This window comes from Pelobates fuscus, chromosome 3 (assembly GCF_036172605.1).
Source record: "Pelobates fuscus isolate aPelFus1 chromosome 3, aPelFus1.pri, whole genome shotgun sequence".
Lineage (NCBI taxonomy): Eukaryota > Metazoa > Chordata > Amphibia > Anura > Pelobatidae > Pelobates > Pelobates fuscus.
In genome coordinates, this window is record NC_086319.1 from 195,768,981 (window position 1) to 195,790,836 (window position 21,856).

General features: G+C 43.3%; 1 protein-coding gene across 1 annotated transcript in view; it reads left to right on the forward strand.

Moving 5' to 3' along the window:
* CCDC69 (coiled-coil domain containing 69) overlaps positions 1–21,856 on the forward strand; it is a 92,944-nt gene that overhangs the window by 26,385 nt on the left and 44,703 nt on the right. Inside the window, exons 2-4 of the mRNA XM_063447866.1 lie at positions 23–77; positions 9,402–9,556; positions 21,026–21,113. Of these exons, the coding sequence (XP_063303936.1) occupies positions 23–77; positions 9,402–9,556; positions 21,026–21,113 (298 nt within the window). The remainder of the gene's footprint in view (positions 1–22; positions 78–9,401; positions 9,557–21,025; positions 21,114–21,856) is intronic.

The following is a 21,856-nucleotide window of genomic DNA, read 5'->3' on the forward strand; positions in this document are numbered from 1 at the left end:
TATATTTCTTCCTTTTTCTCAGAAACAACGGAAAAAGAAGCAGAAGGAGGTCCTTGTAGAGCTGAATGATGTGGCTGGTGAGAGGAAATTATTATTCTCTAGATATATTCACAGAATGAGTTAGAATTAATAATTACTATCCAGCATATTCCAACTATTGATGAATTTTGTCTTAACATCAATGGAATATTCCCTTAAGGACACCTCTTCAGAAGCTGGACACATCATTTTAGCATTTTTTGCATTTTGCGCTGTTTGAGTCCAACCACAATTTGAATTTTACTTATTTATTGCACCTATTATATACAGGTTTTTTTAAAGAACAAAAAGGGCTTTAAAGGACCACTATAGGCACCCAGACCACTTCAGCTCAATGAAGTGGTCTGGGTGCCAGGTCCATCTAGGATTAACCCTGCCTGCTCTAAACATAGCAGTTTCAGAGAAACTGCCATGTTTACCTATGGGCTAATCCAGCCTCTAGTGGCTGTCTCATTGACAGCTGCTAGAGGCGTTTCCGCGCTTCTCACTGTGATTTTCACAGTGAGAAGACGCCAGTGTCCATAGGAAAGTATTGAGAATGCTTTCCTATGGACTAGCTGAATGCGCACGCGGCTCTTGCCGCGCATTCTGCCGATGACGGCGAAAAGGAGGAGGAGAGTCCCGTCGGGGGAAAAAGGTAAGGGATTAACCCCTTCCACCCCCTAGAGCCTGGCGGGAGGGGGACCCAGAGGGTGGGGGGGACCTAGAGACCCTATAGAGCCAGGATAACAAGTATGTTTTCCTGGCACTTTAGTGGTCCTTTAATCTGATGTGACATATAAATCTATAAATTCTCATTTATTATAAAAAAAAAAAAAAGTAAAATGCAGAAGAAAAAAAATGTCACAGTTCTGGCAATAATAACTACGTGTCTTGATTTACAGAGTACATAATATGAGTAGGATTTCAGTTTATTTTGAAAGTTACAGGTCACAAAATACAAGGAGTACAATAACATTTCAATATAAAACAATTTTAGAAGCTGGTATGTTTGTCTTGTAAGCTTAATAGTCATCACAGGAAACAAAATTGACACACCCAAAAAAAAGGATTTTTTTTTTTTTTACATACTTGTTGCATGTTTGCTTTGTATTTTGTACCTCTGATATGTGCCACTATCCTAAAATCACACAAATTATGCTCAGTTACATCTTCTGAGTAAAACAATGTGCCCAATGGATAACCTAGACACTATTTTGTGAAGTTTCATTGCTGTAAAAGAGACGTGATAATATTCGGTTTTTTTAACCGCTTATAATTTTTGATTTTTAAATGCTTATTCAAATAACCCCATAAAGGCAAACCATTTCTTAAAGAAGACCCTTCAGGGTATTTCAAAAAGCACACTTTGAACCTTAGCATTGGATAATTTTTTTCACTAGCTTGTACAGGTGTAGCATTTTTCTACCTTTTTGACTCGCACAGTGAGTTTTTACTGTATATTTTGCAAACCTTACGTGTGCTACGTCAGTATAATACTTCATATGTTGCTCAGCTATGTCATCTGAGTACAGCAATTCCACCATAAGTATCTTTGCCAGGTATATGTGGACGTTGAAGGGGCACATTCAGACCCAGCCCTTTTAGTATTTTTCAAACTATTGGACTCCCCCACTCCCTGGCATGCAATCAAGGCATCCACCCCAATGCAGTGGCGGTACTAAAATAGAAATAATTTTATTGGGACCCCAATTGCAAGGTTGGACTAAAGGTAAAACCCCATCTGTTGTTCAACTCCAACAATGCTTTGACAGCTGGGACTCGACCAATTTCCATGTTTGCAGGATTGTATTTAGCACTAAGCCGTGCTTATATTGAGTATGTTTGTGTGAATGTGTTTGTGGTGTTGGAGTTTGAATACAAGTGTGCATTTATGTGTAATGTTTTGGTTTTTTTTTACTGTAGGGGTGTGTGTGTGTGTGTGTGTGTGTGTGTTCAATGCAGGAGTGTGTTTGTATGTAGTTGTAACGGAGCTCCGTGTACTCCGACCGAGTACCCTCCGTTGATGGATGCTCCTAGCGCTTACAGAGGACTCCAAGCACTCCAGACGACACCACAACCACCGCAGACTCCACAACCGCCGTAGCTTAACTGGAGCCGCGCCGTCTTCCTTCCACCCTGGATCGGCTTCTGTCCTCCAGGACCGTGTGGGGAAGACCTCTCCTCCAGGAGAGCGTATCCGGAACAAGCTCTTAAAAGAGCTAAGTGATTAAGCTCAGGGGAATATGTAGAGCATAGCAATCCCCAGTGTGATACAGCAATTCCCTCCAATAACGAGACAAGGCTACGTTTTGAAGGGTCAAGAAGAAGTCTGAGGTGCTGGGGCACCCAGCCTGGTTTTTATTACATGAGTACACATACAGGCCACACCCAGGGGGAGGCATAAAATAACCAATAGTATCACGGGTGCAACCCACACATCCCCTCCCCTTAGTGTGACACATAATCCCATTATACATACAGTAAAAATACAGTTTCCACACATACTCTGTAACTTTAAAACCATACATCACATTCACATAAAAATAAATATCCTCAACCAATCCATTCAGGGGAACAACATATTAAAAAATGGCATGAATCAGACCAGGGGTTCAAAAGTTAGTAAAAGTATCTTTTGTTCCCCCTGGCTGGCAGAAAAAACATCCCCATAATGCATCCTGGTTTCCTCCCTTCTGCCCTGGAGATAATTGGAGAAGTAATCCAATTATCCAGGACTAGAGGCAGACTCCATTAACCACATGGTTGCAAAACGACATAAAATACTTTAACCCCTTAAGGACACATGACATGTGTGACATGTCATGATTCCCTTTTATTCCAGAAGTTTGGTCCTTAAGGGGTTAAAATACATAAAGTCACATTTTACACATAACACACAGACATTTCACATATCCCCAGATAGCTCAGGTCTGAGTGCACATTATTAGGTGAATGGCACTCAGACCAACCGAATACAGTTTAATCGCCATAGAGCCAAAGTCTTTAATCACACGAATTAGCTCCATGGCATAGCTATCTGGGTTACCACAGCTCACACAGGGCAAGTACCAAATGACCCCACTGTATTTAAAGGGCCAGGAGCAGTATACACAAATCCATTATGCCCAAATGTACGTTTTCCAGGGCAATACAGTCCAGGGCCGTAGTCGCAGGGGAGGAGGCAGGCAAGCAGGCTTCTCCAGGACAAAGTGGCGAAGGGCACTTCGTCACACATCTCCCCTTTGGGGGAAAGACTAACCAGGCACCTGACCTTCTGTCGGTCAGTGTCTCCGTTAGTCGATCCACCAACCCACAATAAATAGGTGCCAGAGTAGCCCCCCCCACAACAACAAAGTACAACAGCAGCCCACCCACAACAAACAGTTACTGCACCTGGGTATTTTGCTGTGGTGATGAGGCAACACGCTGAGGGGACTTGAAGGGCAGAGGCCAGCGGCGCTCTGCCCTGATGCCAGCTCTTCTGCTGGGATAGCCTGCAGGACATCAGGCTCTGGACCAGGGACAAAGGTAGGGCAGAGGCCGACCGCACTCTGCCCAGCTGCCAGCTCTTCTGCTGGGGTAGCCTGCGGGACATCAGGCTCTGGACCAGGGACAAAGGTAGGGCAGAGGCCGACTGCACTCTGCCCAGCTGCCAGCTCTTCTGCAGGGGTGCTGGTAACGTAGTCTGGCTCAGTGGCCAGGGAAACATAGGAGTCAGTGAGGGTTAATGTTGCCTCTTTTAACCCTGGTGCCACTCTAGGAGTTAGCTGGGGAGGGGAATTTGTACTTACCCCCTCCTCCTGTTGTCCCGGTGAGGGCAGTTGGGGATCTGGACAGGTTGTCCAGCATCCCTGTAGGTCAGGCACAGAGACCACGGTCCCATCTGCGCCGTCTGGGGGATTGGTGTCTCCCCTTGTTAGGGTAAGCTGCCGCTGGGGTGAGGGGGTGCTGTGCTCCTTTCCCGGAAACACAGGCTGCCGCTGGAGAGGGAGACCGCCTGTCTCCACTCCCGTAACATTGTCCTGCTGCTGTAGAGAGTGATCAACTGTCTCTGCTCTCTGTAGGACACACTGCCGCTGGGGGGGAAGGTCGACACCTTCGGCCCCCTGTAACTCACACTGCTGCTGGGGGGGAAGGACGACACCTTCAGCTCCCATGGGTTCACACTGCCGCTGGGGGGGAAGGACGACACCTTCGGCCCCCTGGGGGACACACTGCCACTGGGGGGGAAGGACGACACCTTTGGCCCCCTGGGGTACACACTGCCGCTGGGGAGGAAGGACGACACCTTCAGCTCCCTGTAACACACACTGCTGCTGGGGAGGAAGGCCGACACCTTCAGCTCCCTGGAGTTCACACTGCCGCTGGGGGGGGGAAGGACGACACCTTCGGCCCCCTGGGGTACACACTGCCGCTGGGGGGGGGGGAAGGATGACACCTTCGGCCCCCTGGGGTACACACTGCCGCTGGGGAGGAAGGATGGCACCTTCTGCTCCCTGGGACACACACTGCCGCTGGGGAGGAAGGATGGCACCTTCAGCTCCCTGGGACACACACTGCCGCTGGGGAGGAAGGACGACACCTTCAGCTCCCTGGGACTCACACTGTCGCTGGAGATCTGGGTTGGTTGCCCAGCATCCCTGTAGGGCCGGTAGAGAGACCTCGGTCCCATCTCTACCTGCCATCTGGAGGTCATCGCCGGACCAGTCAGTGAGGTCTGGTTCTGCTTGTTGGGTAGGTTGGGGCTGCACGAAGCTGAGCAGGTGTTGGTAGTCCTGCTCCAGCTCCCACTCCCTTGTTACCAGGTGGGTCATGTCTTTTCTCACCTCGCGTTCGTCAGCCCGGACATACATGCCCATCCGGTAGTCGTAAATGTCCCAAAACCTAGACCCCTCTGTGCTGCCAAGATCAATGCTGTCCTCCAAGGCATCCCATAATAGACCTGGGCCATCATAATCATCCCCCTCCGGTAAGTCGTGCTCGGCCGTCTAGGGGGTAAGTCGAATGGTATGCCACCAGAGGGCCTGGTATGCGTTGTCTAGCCAGATCTCTCGCCGTACCAGGGTCTCTAGTCTGGTCACCCACTCATCCAGGGGCTGCTCTCCCAATAGATACATCCGCATCGCCACACGCTTCTGTAGCCGCTGCTCATCACTGGGGAGACTCTCACCTCGCCGCCACTGGGCGTCTTCCAGGGCATCATACCAGAGTTCCTTTCTGTCTGCATCCCTGTAATCTGCGGCCGCCTCCTCCTCCTCATCATGGAACGCTGTCCGAAAACTAGCTGATTCCATCCTGCTGTAGCCAGGGGCGCTGTACGGATACTAGCGTTGCCCTCAATTTGTAATTCCACACGTTACCAGTGTCTCCGAGCTGCTTCTCCTCGCACTAGGACGCCATCCCACCGCTGCCACCACTGTAACGGAGCTCCGTGTACTCCGACCGAGTACCCTCCGTTGATGGATGCTCCTAGCGCTTACAGAGGACTCCAAGCACTGCAGACGACACCACAACCACCGCAGACTCCACAACCGCCGTAGCTTAACTGGAGCCGCGCCGTCTTCCTTCCACCCTGGATCGGCTTCTGTCCTCCAGGACCGTGTGGGGAAGACCTCTCCTCCAGGAGAGCGTATCCGGAACAAGCTCTTAAAAGAGCTAAGTGATTAAGCTCAGGGGAATATGTAGAGCATAGCAATCCCCAGTGTGATACAGCAATTCCCTCCAATAACGAGACAAGGCTACGTTTTGAAGGGTCAAGAAGAAGTCTGAGGTGCTGGGGCACCCAGCCTGGTTTTTATTACATGAGTACACATACAGGCCACACCCAGGGGGAGGCATAAAATAACCAATAGTATCACGGGTGCAACCCACACATCCCCTCCCCTTAGTGTGACACATAATCCCATTATACATACAGTAAAAATACAGTTTCCACACATTCTCTGTAACTTTAAAACCATACATCACATTCACATAAAAATACATATCCTCAACCAATCCATTCAGGGGAACAACATATTAAGTCTTTAATTACACGAATAGGCTCCATGGCATAGCTATCTGGGTTACCACAGCTCACACAGGGCAAGTACCAAATGACCCCACTGTATTTAAAGGGCCAGGAGCAGTATACACAAATCCATTATGCCCAAATGTACGTTTTCCAGGGCCATAGTCACAGGGGAGGAGGCAGGCAAGCAGGCTTCTCCAGGACAAAGTGGCGAAGGGCACTTCGTCACAGTAGTGTTGAAGTTTGAATGGAGGGTGTATTTGTATTTAAAGTTGGTGCCAGACACACAGGTTTACACGCTGATACACAGATACACACATACTGACACACATACTGACAGACGTACTGACACACACAGGCACATACACTGGTAGACACACTGACAGACATACTGACACACAGTGGCACATATACAGACATACTGACACAAACACACGTGTACACACACACTGACAGACCTACTGACACACACACAGGCACATATACAGACATACTGACACAAACACACACAGATATACTGACACACACACACACACACACACACTGACAGACACAACCCACATACATTCAAATACACTGACAGAAATACTGAAACACACAGATACAAACACTGACAGACATACCATGTTTAATTAGGTAGGTAACCACGCCCCCTAAATGTTTTCATTCAAACACCTTGGTGGGCCATGGCGTTCTTGGCATCATGACATTGGCGCTCATTAGCCGCATCATAAAAGGAGGTGGTGTTATCGTGGCTGGTGTGAGAATCGCTGGGGACCAGGGCTGGACTGGCCCACCAGGATACCGGTCGGCAGACTCCTGGGCTGGTGGCCGCTGGGGGAGCTGTTCTGTCTCTTCTCCCCAGCGCGCAGCTTAATGAGACAGGGGACGGAATATGACGTCATATTCCGGCCCCGGTCTCATTAAGCTGCGCGCGAGGGCGGGGTAGCAGAGACAGAACAGCTCCCCCTGCGGCCGCCAGCCCAGCTCCCCCTGCGGCCGCCAGCCCAGCTCCCCCTGCGGCCGCCAGCCCAGCTCCCCCCCCAGGGCCACTAGCACACCCAACCAGTCACCCACAGGAAATATGTCTCATTCTGTCAGTGTAAGTGTATGTGTGTGTCTGTGTCTTGGTGTGTGTGTGTGTGCCTGTGTGTATTTTTTTTTTTTTTTCCTCCCCACGCCATGCTGGTCTCCCCTCGACTGGCCCTGCCTCTATGACTGAGATCATCAAGCTTGATGATCTCAGCCAATCCAATGCTCTGCCATAGGATTGGCTGCAAAGGCCCTGAATGTAGGTGCTGCACACTGTGCAATCACACTGTGCAGCACTGACACAGGAAGCGCCTCTAGTGACTGTCTGAGTGACTGTCACTAGAGGTGTCACTAGGAAGCAATGTAAACACTACCATTTCTACATTGAAAAGCCTGCAAGGACAGGCTGTAGACACCAAAACCACTACATTAAGCTGTGTGTGTGTGTGTGCCTGCTAGTGAGTGAGCTTGCTTACGCGTGTGTGTGTGCCTGCAAGTGAGTGAGTGAGCTTGTGTTTTTATGCCAATGAGTTTATGTATATCAGTGACATTGTTTGTCTATGAGGCTGTGTATCAATGAGCTTGTGTGTACAAGTGAGATTGTCTGTGTCTGCATGTGAGTATGCTTACTGTATAATTAAACGTTTTACTCTGAAAGGACCAATATTATATAATAGAAAAAGCAATGCATATTCGAGATAGAGAGAGAGAGAGATATATATATATATATATATATATATATATATATTACTCAACCATCTGGGGTGGCAAGACATTTCCTCACATATTACATACGGCAATATATGGCGCAATGACTTATGGGGCTGGCATAGATTTTTTTTTTTTTTTTGCCAGTGCTGTTTTGTATCCCCTGTCCGGCCCTGCTGGGGACAAGCTGAGAGTTGATAGGAGTATCCCCAATACCCTGCAATGTGACGCCAGCCAGTGACATGCCCTTGACTGATACACAAGGTAACCTGACACACAGACATACTGACACATACACAGACTGACAGACATACTGACACACACATGCACATACACTGACAGACATACTGACACACATGTAAAATTTATATTTTTAAACCCACCCTCCAATTTCCTACCTTTTGCTGGAGGGTGGCTTCCCTTGGTTCCAGTTTGGTGCCTCACTGCAGCCTCGCGGCAACTCCTGCCAGCTTCCGTGCAGCTCCTCTCTTTATGGGAGGGAGTGTCTCGCGGCTGTCAATTCCTCCAAGCCGGCTGCTGGAAAGCACTCTGAGTGACTGACCAAATGCCAGAACCATGAGGGTGCTCTAAAAGTGCACTGTATTGGTACAGATGAAGGAGCTCCCCCCACTGGACCTCCAGGGATCCAGTAAAATCTCCACTTTAACACTAGGGAAATTGCTCTCCCTGCACTGGCCCACTAGGAAAGGTAAGCAAGGGGTAGGGCAAAACATACATACACAACACTAAACTAATGGGGAAGCACACTCTGCTCCCCCCATAAAGGTCTCCGATTCCTCCACACACAAAACGTAGCCACTACGCACACTCTCCCACACATAATTCTTGGTCAACACACACAACAGTCATAGAAACACAGCCCAGTGCTCTAGAAGAGTGCTTTAACCTCAGACTCTACCTAGGGCCCTGGACAACCTTAATCCTGGTCTGGCACTACCATGTCACTGTTGGCATTCCAGAGAGTGATACATAGTGCTATAGTATAATTTCAAATACCTTTATTTTGGAAATATATGATTAAACTGTGTTTACTGTATGTGTGCATTATGCTTGAATGCAGACTTTCTCTTTACTTTCTGTTGCCATTTTTAATAAGCTGTACTGCTAGTAATGCCTACATGGTCCTTCTAATTGTCTATAATTGTCCATTTTTATTTATCAATTTGTGTTACACCTACTGTATGTGAGAAAAATTATCTTTTTGCTTTTATACATACATTTCAGATCCTATGTGAAATATTTCAAGATAAAGACACTGTATACTGTTTTAAGCTTTTCATTTCCCAAACCTTTTATAAAGGCTGAGCAAATGAGCAAAAAATAAAAATTGTGTACCTCTACCTAATTTTATTTTTTGTTTGTTTGTAAAGCAATGTAATCACAAAAATGTTGTATTCTAGCTCTGAATCCAGATAGATGTTATGCTAATATTCTTTCAATACTAAAGTATTCAGTATAGTATATTGTTCTTGTCATTCTAGTAGTTAGAACATGTTCTGGTTGATAAACGCCAAGAGGGACAATACAAAAAAAAATGTATACATAGAAAAATGTAAATAATTTTGGAAAGTGATTTATTTTATTTATTTTTTTCGTTTGTCATCTTTAGACCAAAGTCATGGACTTAAGGACTTGCTCCAGAAGATCACTGAACATGAGCAGGAAATTAAAGCGATCCTTCAAAAACATGAGGAAGAGAAGACAACACTGTCAGAAGCCCATAAAATTGATATGGAATCTCGAACACAGGAATTAATGAAACAGGTATGGTGGGAACATCAAAACTACTAATGTGTACAGTAAGTCTCAAGCTTAATCAGTGTGTTTGATACAATTGTGGTCTATTCACCAAACAGTGCATTGTGATGACTTGAAAATTGACTTGTGCAGATAAAGCTAAATTAATAGACTTGCAAGAAATATCTAACTCAACAGAATTTGAGAATTTCTACACCTCCGATCTTTTAGCATACATTTTTAACCCCTTAAGGACCAAACGTCTGGAATAAAAGGGAATCATGATGTGTCACACATGTCATGTGTCCTTAAGGGGTTAAAGTTAATTATCGATTCAAATTCATCATTTAGAAAGTGTACTGGATAACATGTTTTCGCCTTTTTCTGCCTTTTCCCCTTGATCATATTACATTATAGTAAATATGTTTGACGTAACAAGAAACTCGTGAACTTTGAGTTGCTCTGTAACATGAAACTAACTCCTATATTGTGTTTCTGGGTGTGTTAAATAGAATTATTGTATACATACACTAACAAAGAATGTTTCTATGTAAAATTATGTTAGTAGTGCTCGCTCCTTTATATTGTAGATTGTCACTGATGGCTGGATTTAGGGTCACTTTGTCCCAGATTGTTCTCTGTTATGATACAGTGTCTTTAATTATTTCTCCACTTTGATGTGCTATTACTGGGTCGCCGTCAATCCTGTCAACCTGGATGTTATCTCACAGCTATGTACAGTATGAAAAATTGTTACTATGCTATGTTTAAATGTGCTAGAAAGTAGGGCTGAAGAAATCTATCTTTATCAGTGGCTGCAGAATTTATCAAAGGTCATGCACAATGCGTAGTGAGATCCGTGCATTACATATAACACCAGACAACTGGCCTACATATAAACATTTATATCAAATGAATAACCAGAATTAATACCGCTGATTTATCGGTAATATACATACACTGTCAATGCATCGCTATAGCTCAGTTTTGGCAGACCCTACTAATCTACCGTTGTTAACAGGAAGCATAGCCCACTAGATTAGACCTTTTAGTTCTCCCTACTTTAAATACGTATTACGAGTCCAATGTAGCCTCTATTTCTTAGTTGGTGTGCACAGAATTTTCAAGATCCAAATTTTTTTGCAAACTGAATGTTTGTGAGAATGTAAAGTTATTTATTGATAATCTTCATACAGCCTCTCTAATATAGTGTGACCTTTATGGGCAAAGCAACACAGTCCTCTAGGGTAACAGGCATAGAACAACAGTCTCTGGTGCAAAAATGGTGTGGTTTATTTATAGCGTGCACAAAATCCATACAGCAATCAGTTTGTTCAAAAACTGCAGCACAACAGAAAGGAAAATCTACAAAATAAATCCTAGCTCAAATTTGAGCACTAACTAAACATGAAGAAATGTCCCTTACTCACCAGGGTAATAAACTACACAAATCAAAAATAAGCATTGGTTTCACCAACCTTTAGCACATTGTTTAGATGCTGCTCTGCACAGACCTGCTCTCTCTCTCTGCAGGTCAGATTGTATCTGACTCTTTCTGCTCTGAGACCTGCTAATTAAAGCCTCAGCAGTTGCTAATTGGGCAGGTGAATGAGTATAGACTATGGAGGAATCTGGGTCCTAGATAACTTCCTTCTATTACCCTCCCATAGACTCTGTCACATAACCCCCCGCCAGCTTAGACCCATCGATCGTAGCGACCTTTGACAACGAACAATGGACTCTGGATAAACCATCTGCATTCCCCTGGTCTTTACCAGCTCTATGCTCCATAGAGAAGTTATATGGCTGAAGACTAAGGAACCACCTAGTTACTCTGGCATTTGTTTCCTTGTTATGTCTCATCCATGTCAATGGCGCATGATCTGTGACAAGTTTGAACCTTCTCCCCAACAGATACAACGTAAGTGATTCCAGTGCCCATTTTATGGCTAAGCATTCTTTCTCAACCAGAGTATCTCTGTTCATGGGGATTCAGCTTCTTGCTCAGGTACATAATGGGATGTTCTTCTCCCCTGTGTACCTGAGAAAGAACCGCTCCTAGGCCCACATCAGACGCATCTGTCTGTACCACAAATTCTTTTGTAAAGTCAGGGGCAACCAAAATTGGGTCAGCACACAAAACCTCCTTCAGGGTACTAAATGCCTTCTCTACCTCGGGAGTCCACTTAATCATAACTGGGCCTATTGCCTTAGTTAGTTCTGTCAACGGGTTTGCGATCGTAGCAAAGTTAGGTATGAATCTACGGTAGTAGCCCACTAAGCCCAGAAATGCCCGAACTTGTTTATTTGTCACAGGACGTGGCCAATCCACAATAGCATCTACCTTACTTTTCTGTGGTTCAGGAGACCCCTCCCAATAGTGTAGCCCAAATACTTAGCCTCCTCCAAACCTATCGTACATTTGGATGGATTGGCAGTTAGACCTGCATCTCGTATAGACTTTATTACTGCCTGAACTCGGGGAAGGTGTGTTTCCCAATCTGTACTGTGTATAACCACATCGTCAAGGTAGGCAGCCGCGTATTCACTATGGGGCCTAAGGATTCTATCCATCATTCTTTGGAAGAAACCATGCAACCCAAAAGGTAAGACTCTATAGTGAAATAAACCATCTGGTGTGGAAAAAGCTGTTTTTTCTTTGGCCCGCTCCGTTAAGGGAACTTGCCAGTAACCTTTAGTCAGATCTAATGTAGTCAGATATCTGGACCGTCCTAATCTCTCTATTAGGTCATCAACCCTAGGCATGGGATAAGCGTCAAATTTTTATCTCATTTAATTTTCTGAAATCATTACAGAATCTGATTTCTCCATTTGGTTTGGGTACCAATACTATAGGATTACTCCATTCACTTTGTGATTCCTCGATAACCCCTAGCTCAAGCATCTTTCGGACCTCTGCTTTGATGGCTTCTTTTCTGGCCTCTGGGATTCGGTAGGGTTTTAAGTTAACCCTTTTTCCAGGTTCCGTAATTATGTCATGTTTAATAACATGAGTCTTTCCGGGTACTGGAGCAAACACATCCCGATTTCTGAGAACAAACTCTCGGACCTCATTTCTCTGATGAGGTGCTAGAGTGTCAGCAATGTTAACCTCTGGTACTTTGTCTACTTTGGTCAGAGGAACTTTATCTGTCATGGCCATCAAGGCCTCTCTGTCTGTCCAGGGTTTGAGTAAATTTATGTGGTATATTTGTTCGGGCTTTCTTCTACCAGGTTGTCTCACCTTATAATTAACCTCATTGACTCGTTCAATGATCTCGTATGGGCCATGCCAGTTTGCCAGGAATTTACTTTCTACTGTGGGGATTAGAACCATAACCCTGTCTCCAGGTTGAAAGACCCTAAGTCTAGCATTCCTGTTATAACTAGCTTTCTGGGCTTCCTGTGCTCTCTCCATATTTTCCTGACAATTGGCATTATGGCCTCAATGCGATCCTGCATTTGTGCCACATGTTCAATAACACTCCTATGAGGCGTGTGTTCCTGTTCCCATGTTTCCTTTGCAACATCAAGGAGACCTCTAGGATGTCTGCCATATAATAATTCAAAAGGTGAGAACCCTGTGGAAGCTTGGGGGACTTCTCTGATAGCAAACATTAGATATGGGAGCAAACGATCCCAATTCTTACCATCTTTATCAATTACCTTACGGAGCATTGCTTTTAATGTCTTATTAAATCTTTCCACTAACCCATCAGTTTGTGGGTGATACACTGAAGTTTTCAATTGTCTAATCTTCAATAAGTTACATAGCTCTTTCATCACTCGTGACATGAAAGGAGTACCTTGGTCTGTAAGTATTTCTCTAGGTAGTCCAACCCGGCTGAACATAAACATTAACTCTCTGGAAATGGTTTTAGCTGAGGTATTTCTTAAAGGTATAGCTTTGGGATACCGGGTAGCATAATCTAGTACTACCAATATATATTGGTGCCCCCTAGCGGATTTAAGTAAAGGACCAACCAGGTCCATAGCAATTCTTTCAAATGGGACTTCTATAATGGGAAGAGGAATGAGGGGATTACGGAAAGTTTGGAATGGAGCCTTTCTTTGGCATTCTGGGCATGACTTGCAAAATCGCTCTATAGCAGAGTAAATTCCTGGCCAGTAAAATCTTAGTACTCTCTCCCTGTTTTTTTCAATCCCAAGATGCCCCCCCAATACATGGCTGTGAGCTAGTTTTAAGACTAGGTTTCTGTGGGATTGAGGTACCAGTAATTGCTCAACCTCTTCAACCCCCCTCCTCTCTACTCGGTAAAGTAAATTATTTTTTTCTGCAAAATAGGGAAGGGACAATTGGGTTTCCGGGTTAACAGGAGTACCTTCCACTACCTGAACATTGTTACGGACAGCTATCAATGTTTGATCCTCCCATTGGGCAGCCCTAAAATTTCCTGAGCTAATACCTAGATGATGGAACTCCACCTCTTCCCTTAGATTGTCTACTTGGGAGGAATCACTTTCATTGTGTTCCCCTTCCTCACCCAAACATACGACAGTGGGTTCATTTTCACTATATTGCTCCAAATCAATCGTAGAAAAAGGGAAACCATTCTCTAACCCCACTGTTTCTGCCTCTACCTCTGTACGTTTAAAGAGGGGAAAATCACGCCCCAATACAGCATCATAAGGCAATGATGGTACCACCCCAACTCTGTTTTATCACCCCTACCGCGGTAGCAAATTCCACCTCGGCCGTGGGATACGTGTGGGTGTCACCATGTATGCATATTATATCCAAAACGTGAATTTTATCAACTTGCTCACTCTGAAGTAAAGATCTCTTTACCAATGAAACCTCACTCCCAGAATCTAAGAGTGCTTGCACACTCCTCCCCTCCATATTTACAGATTTGACATGATTAATACCACCAGTACTTGTTAAAGCAGACATTTGTGTGTATACCAACATTGCACCATGTTTCTCCCCCCTCCCCAAATTACATTCCATAGGTTCATCAGTCTGTGGACAGTTACGTGCAATATGTCCAATCTCCTGACATCTATAACACTTTATCTCTTTCTCAGTCTGGCCTTGTGGCCGGGTTGGGAACCTGGGTACCCAATTTTCCAGGTAGTCAGTCTGTCTATGGGTCTGTACAGAATCTTTTTTCCCATCGGTTTCTTTAAACCCACCAGACTTCTTTGAAGGTATCCTGTTACCTTGCAATTTGGCGTTGTGGTAAGGTTCTTTACTCTGAGTTTCATTAGCAAACCGGTATCTCTCTGTCAAGTTCATCATTTCTTCAGGGTCCTTTGGATCCGCTTGACTGACCCATTTCCGTAGTGCTATCGGCAGACTCCTGAGGAAGCGATCCATAACCACCTTTTCAATGATTACTGCAGCAGAGTTGATTTCTGGCTGTAGCCACTTCTGGGCAAGTCTCAAGAGGTCATACATTTGTGACCTAGTAGGTTTCTCGGTATCATAAACCCAAGCATTATATCTTTGGGCTCGCACTGCAGGCGTAACTCCAAGCCGTGTTAGTATTTCCGCTTTCAATCGGTCATAGTCTTGTGCTTGGCTGAGAGGCAAATCATCATACGCTTTCTGTGATTCTCCACTGAGGCAAGGGTCTAATAATCTTGCCCACTGACCTGGAGGCCATCCTTCTTGGGTAGCAATCCTTTCAAAGGTTGTCAGGTAAGCCTCCATGTCATCAACCTCACTCACTTTATGTAAAAAGTCAGTAACTCTAATCCGGCGCCCCCTATCCATAGTAGGGGTAGTTACACTTGACAGCATGGTTTGTTGCAAAGCACTTGTTAGTTTGTCTCTGTCTTCCCGCTGAGTTTCCATAATGCAGTTTATTTGTGTGGCCAATAAGCGGTTTGTCTCCTGTTGGACCGCAACAGCCTGTTGCTGTGTCTCCATGAGGCTACTGATCTGTGCCGCTATTACACGGTTTGTGTCTTGCTGGGTAGTAGTGGCCTGTACCAAGGCTTTTACTAACTCTTCCATCTTGCTTGTTGTTTTTTTTTTTTTTGGTTTTTTTTTCAGCCACTTGCTAAATACCACACACACCACACCTGCAGGCCTCTGTTTCAAACAACCAGTCTCAGTTTGCAGAGTCGCAGTACCTTAGGCCTCTATACCCACAGACCGTATAAATGTGCTTTAAATGCCCACATTCTCCACCATCTTGTGACCTTTATGGGCAAAGCAACACAGTCCTCTAGGGTAACAGGCATAGAACAACAGTCTCTGGTGCAAAAATGGTGTGGTTTATTTATAGCGTGCACAAAATCCATACAGCAATCAGTTTGTTCAAAAACTGCAGCACAACAGAAAGGAAAATCTACAAAATAAATCCTAGCTCAAATTTGAGCACTAACTAAACATGAAGAAATGTCCCTTACTCACCATGGTAATAAACTACACAAATCAAAAATAAGCATTGGTTTCACCAACCTTTAGCACATTGTTTAGATGCTGCTCTGCACAGACCTGCTCTCTCTCTCTCTGCAGGTCAGATTGTATCTGACTCTTTCTGCTCTGAGACCTGCTAATTAAAGCCTCAGCAGTTGCTAATTGGGCAGGTGAATGAGTATAGACTATGGAGGAATCTGGGTCCTAGATAACTTCCTTCTATTACCCTCCCATAGACTCTGTCACAATAGTTACTAACACTACTTGACAGTATTACTACATGCTAATGTAGTATTAGCAGTGGTGGATCAAGGGGGGAGAAGGGGCAATGGGGCAATTGATATAATGGGACACACTCTCACTAATTTGAAACACACTCGCTGACAGACACACACACACACACACACACACTGAAAGACACACTCACACATTGATACATGCTTGCACACACACTCAGAAATACATTTTATTTTATTTTTTTAGGCCCATCCAGGTTCGCCTACCTTTAGTAGAGCTGGTGTGGTTCCTCTCCCCGGTGTTCAGTGGGGATATTCTCCCTGGGGTCCAGCGAGAAATGGAACTTCTCTCTACAGTCTTCCAGTTATTCAATGCTCCATCACTGGCACCCTCTGTAGAAATTTTGGGGCCAGAGTAACATCATGTTCTGGCGTCCTGCATCACTGCAGAGGGCATGCGCGAAGGAGCAGTGAAGAACTGGAAACACATTATCAGCGCTTTCCGTACCACCGCCTTCTATTCTCTGTATATTTTGGCAAAGTTGGCTCCTGCCACCTGGGGTAAGCAGGTGCCTACTCTGCATTACTGACTTAGTGCCCACTTCATGGGTGCCCTAAGGTGGCCAGCCAGCCACCTCATGGGCTTCCAATGTTGGCCATTAAAGGTGGAGGATGCTGCAAGGCCCACCTGCCGGTGGGCAATATTTTTTTACATTTTTTTTTATAAATAAATATGCAAAATCTTTGTGCGCAAGCTCTTACCCTGCATGCGCTCCTTCAAAAAGGTGTGTGTGCACTGATTAGGACCAGTAAATTTATTATTTTTATTATTACTTTTTTGGAAAGAAACTATTGTTGAGATATATGTATCAGGCATAAGCATTTATATAAAAGTCTGGTTAAGGCATCAAGTACACAAAATATATATATCGGAACATGTAACGGAATAATGACAATGTATTTCTTGTCACCATGCGCCTTTGTATACCGCATCACCCCCATTTGCATGTGTTACTTCAAGTCATGTACCCTTTAACACCTACAATTGTAAGTTACTACATTATACTGTTACCATGTTTTTACCCTGTCGTAAAAAGAAACAAAAATACTTTATAAATAATTCCAATAAAAAAATACTACCTTTTAACTTTAAAGAACTAAAATAATATGTTCAGATTATTGTCCTAAAATAACATACAATAAACAATTGCCTAGCCTAATTTTTCTAAATTATAGTCACTATTTCTCCCTTATTTAAAAAAAAAAAAAAATCTTCCTTTAGGGTTCTCAAAGCTGTTTATTAGATGCAACAGTCAAATATAGTATAACGGACACGCAGGTCCCAGCAAAAAATTAATGATCAACATTTAAACAGTAGTATGCAATTATACAAGAATTTAGACTAAATGTGTACAACAAGCTAGAGTAGTCAGGTGGACGACCGGGTTGTGACTTATAGATTGTCATACTTGTAGGCTATATGCTGAATTTGACATATATGATGTGTCCATAATGATTTTTTAGGCATTAGACTTTGCCTCATGGGGGATGTGCAGGTTATTAGATGTTGTGGGTACTTGTGTATTCACGTGTGTTTAGGTGTGCGGTCCTGTTGGCCAAATGTGTCTTATTGTGTCCAGTGGAGTTATCAAAGGGTATCTCCGCCCTAGCTTATTGGGTACTGTGTGTTTGTCCGAATCCCTCGGCATATCTTCCTTTAACACTCATGGATACATTGATCAAATAAAGAATGCAATTTACAAAGATGGAAACTTATAGAGTGGTGCATGATAGGTTAGTGTTGGCAAGGAAAATGCGGGTGCTGACAATGAGACATGCCCACTGCTTTCAGATGCATTCGAAGAACATGCTACGGATGATTATCTGGTATGCTTTTTTTATTCATGAGAAATTTGACAGGAAAAACCTAGAGGATTTAAATCCAAGGAAACTGACCGTGAAAGCAACAGGAATATAACTAGCTGTCATAGGTGCAAAAACATATACTGAAATGAAATTTCACCCAGTTACACCTGTGCACAATTCTGACAGAATTGCTAAAATGTGTAGGTTAAAAACATTGTTCAACAGTATAAATGCATACTCAATGCAGTGTACAGAAATACACTCTCAGATGCATTCATACATGCACACACTCATTCACAGATACATACAGAGGCCCTACCTACAGACTAACACACAGATATACAGAAGCACACACAGTGCACAGATGCGAAGTCACACATGTAAACACAAAATCCCTCAAACACACTGTTACGGTTGCCCCAGGCTAGCTGAGGGTTGGACTGCCTCGATGTCCCTGGGCTTGGAGAGTGGTGAAAAGTTTCACTTCAGCAACTACCGATATCCCTGGAAGTGTAGAAAATGCTTGGAGCTAGTGATTAGCATTTCCCTACAACACGAGTCAAGGCTGCGAGTTGAGGGCAAGAAGACTGGTTTATTGAACATTTATTTTATACACATTTTCAGGCCAGGGGCACACCCCTCTGGACCTGATGGAAAACAGGGACATAAGGAACATAAACCAATCACAATAAAGTGCATCTTTCGGAACCCTCCCCTCTATCCTGGAGATAATTGGCTTAAGTGACCATAGTAACTTAATTATCTCCAGGTACAGAAAATATTCTTAAGTTGAAACTGTAACAAAAACCACAAAAAGACATAACTCATATTATACAATATTCAACCCCTATGTTCAACACATACTTGGATAGTTTGGATCTGAGCGCTCAATAGGTCCGAAAAGCGCTCAGATCTCAAGAATACAGTTGGCTAAAGGTTTTCTCAATGGCCTTTCTGCATAATTCAGCCAGGGATTAGTTCCACGATTTTTAGTCATAGGGTCGATCTAGTTTCGGTAGTATGAAAGTGCCGAACGGCGCTGCGCTTGCATGTTTAGAAACGAACGGATGAAAGTCTGGAGGTCCCAGCGGTGTTCGTGTAAAATAGTGGCCGAAAACCGTAAAATGCGGTCGACGACAAACCTCGCTGGGCGTTCTGCAGTTAATGATGACAGCTTCCACGTGTTTGTTCATACGAACGATGACCACCCAACTGCTTCTGGGTGGCTAATAAGTGGCACACTCCTCATGCAGGGTGGTCGGTTGTTCTGCATTTTGTTAGGTGGTTTGGAGATGAAAAAGGTTAACAAGGCAAATCGCAGCTGCTGGGGGACTAATAGGCGGCACACTCCATATGCCGGGTGGTTGGTCATTCGTTCATACGAAAGGTATGGTGAACTTCTTTTGTGGTTTATTTAGAGGAAAAGAACACATTGTAACAAGTGGCATACCGAGGGTATTTGTAACATACACAAAAACACAGCCATACATTTCAGACACACATTACACATACATATGCACACAAGCTGAGAGATCATCATTCATGATTATGTGATTATCTATAATTTAACCAGTGCTTCTCAGAAGCATTGGGGACCTAAAGCACATGGCTGGCAAATGCCACTCTGAGCCACCCAGATGCTTCATGCAGAAAAACATTGAATCAAATGCTTCTCTATAGAAAACATTAACAGTGTTCAACCTCATCATACTGGATATGATGAAGCCAAATGTGCAGTCATTTTTTGAGAGTGTAAGGGCATTCTTTGGTTGCCAACCTTACAGCCACTAGAGGCATGTACTCTTACAAAATCAAATATTTCTGTTTCTAAGAAATGGCAATTGTTTACGTGTACCATCATACTTTTGGCCATGTAAAAACCCTGGAGTCTTATGTTTTAAATTAAATGTGGCAGTATAAGTACTATCACCACTATAGAACACTGTCATAGTGTTGGTGCTAGGTTATCCCTGAAGATGCAAGGACAATTTAATATGGGTTTATCTGCATACCATGGGACAGATTAGAGTTGACGATTGGAGTCATATTTGCAACAAAACAGAGCTTGCCATTCAAGATTAATAAACCATATTATAATACTCACATCAGTGGTTCATTTTTGCAAGCCTAACGATTGAGTCTCCCCCTCACACATCAAGAAAATAGTTATGTGGAAATACATTTCTGCTTACTGACTGTCTGAATATTTGACTGTAGAAATATACTTCATCTTAATCGAATTACCCTATTCTGTTTGTATGTAATTACCAATTGACCTTTCTATCTGGTATCTAATTATACTAAATACCTAAATAATATGTTCATTTCTTAAATTCGTATTATTATTAACAAAGCAGTGCATGGGGGGTGTGATTACAGAAATAAATCAGAGTTTGGAATGCTCGGCAAACTGGAACATTGTCTTACATCCAAATTTATTAAACAAAATAAAATATTTGCTTACGGATAGTATTGTTTAAGGAGACCATTTTCAATGTTACCCGAAAGTGAACTTTCAAGTTAATTCAAGGAGAGCATATTGTACACAAGTGTTTTAATGTGAGCTGTAACATGTACAGAACGAGTATGAGATGATGACGTGCCATTAATTGTTACTGTGATATGAGAAATAGTTTTTAAAACTGAAACATCAAAAGGGATCTGTCATCGTGTCTTTTTATATACACAAGCTGACTTTGAATAGAACCATTGTCTGTTTATCTATGACTTGTTAGAAACATTACGCATCAAACTAGATCTAGAATGACTATGTACATATTGATTTACGTGTGTGTATTTATTTGTAGTGTGGTTTACAATGAAGAATATGTTGCAATCTTTGTGCTTTTCAGTATGTTAGGGAGAACATTTGTTTCACATAATTGATTTTTTTATTTTATTTTATTTTTTTAATGAATGGATAAATTTAAAAAAAATAAAAATGGCAACCCATCTGCAGTTTTTATATTGTTTGTTGGATATTCAATTAATTTTGTTTTTCAGGCCCAAAAAGATGCTGATGTCAGGATAGAAACGTATCTTTCAGAGCACACTTTGACCATGAAGAGAGAACTGGATGAGAAATGTGCAGGTAAATAAAGAAATGTGCTAGTAGACACCTCTTTTTTTAATAAAGCTTCTTGTTTACTTGTTTATTATGATAGAAATACAAGAAAAGTGATTCTTATTTGGGAATAGGATCTGGATTAATTTACCTGATATTCACAAAATCTAATTATCAAAATACCAAATGGCTTCTTAGTTGTCTTGAGAAATTTGATCAACAGCTGCTGTGGTGATGGCTAACCGTGATTGGCTTAGATAAATCATATGATACTAATAACACCTTGTCTATAAGGAAGGTCATGAGAGAATGACCAGAGCTTACGACAATACTTAAATTACAAGTATTTAAAATAGAGGTGTGAAAAAGAGCATCTCTCTTTATATGGATGGCCTGCACACAACATAAAGATAATGGGCAAGTAAGCCTGACAAATAAGCTTTCTACACCATGGACATTTTACATAACGATTTCCATCTGCCCCAGACATGTTGGTGATAGACCACATTTATAGTAAAAGCAAAGCATCCATCAGATATTTCTGCTGCAAGTTCATTTTTACCAAGCAAGTATAAGCTCATGCCATCCAGATGAAGGAGCTTCCAGCTGCTACTCTCACTTGCAGATGTTCAGCTATATCCCCAGTGATCATGGGTCTTAGGTGTACATTCGCTACCTTCACCTCAGCACTACATGAAACTGCATCTTCTTTACTGGTGCATCCCAAGAGTCTCATTGAGATGAGCATCAGCATCACTACTGCCATAAGC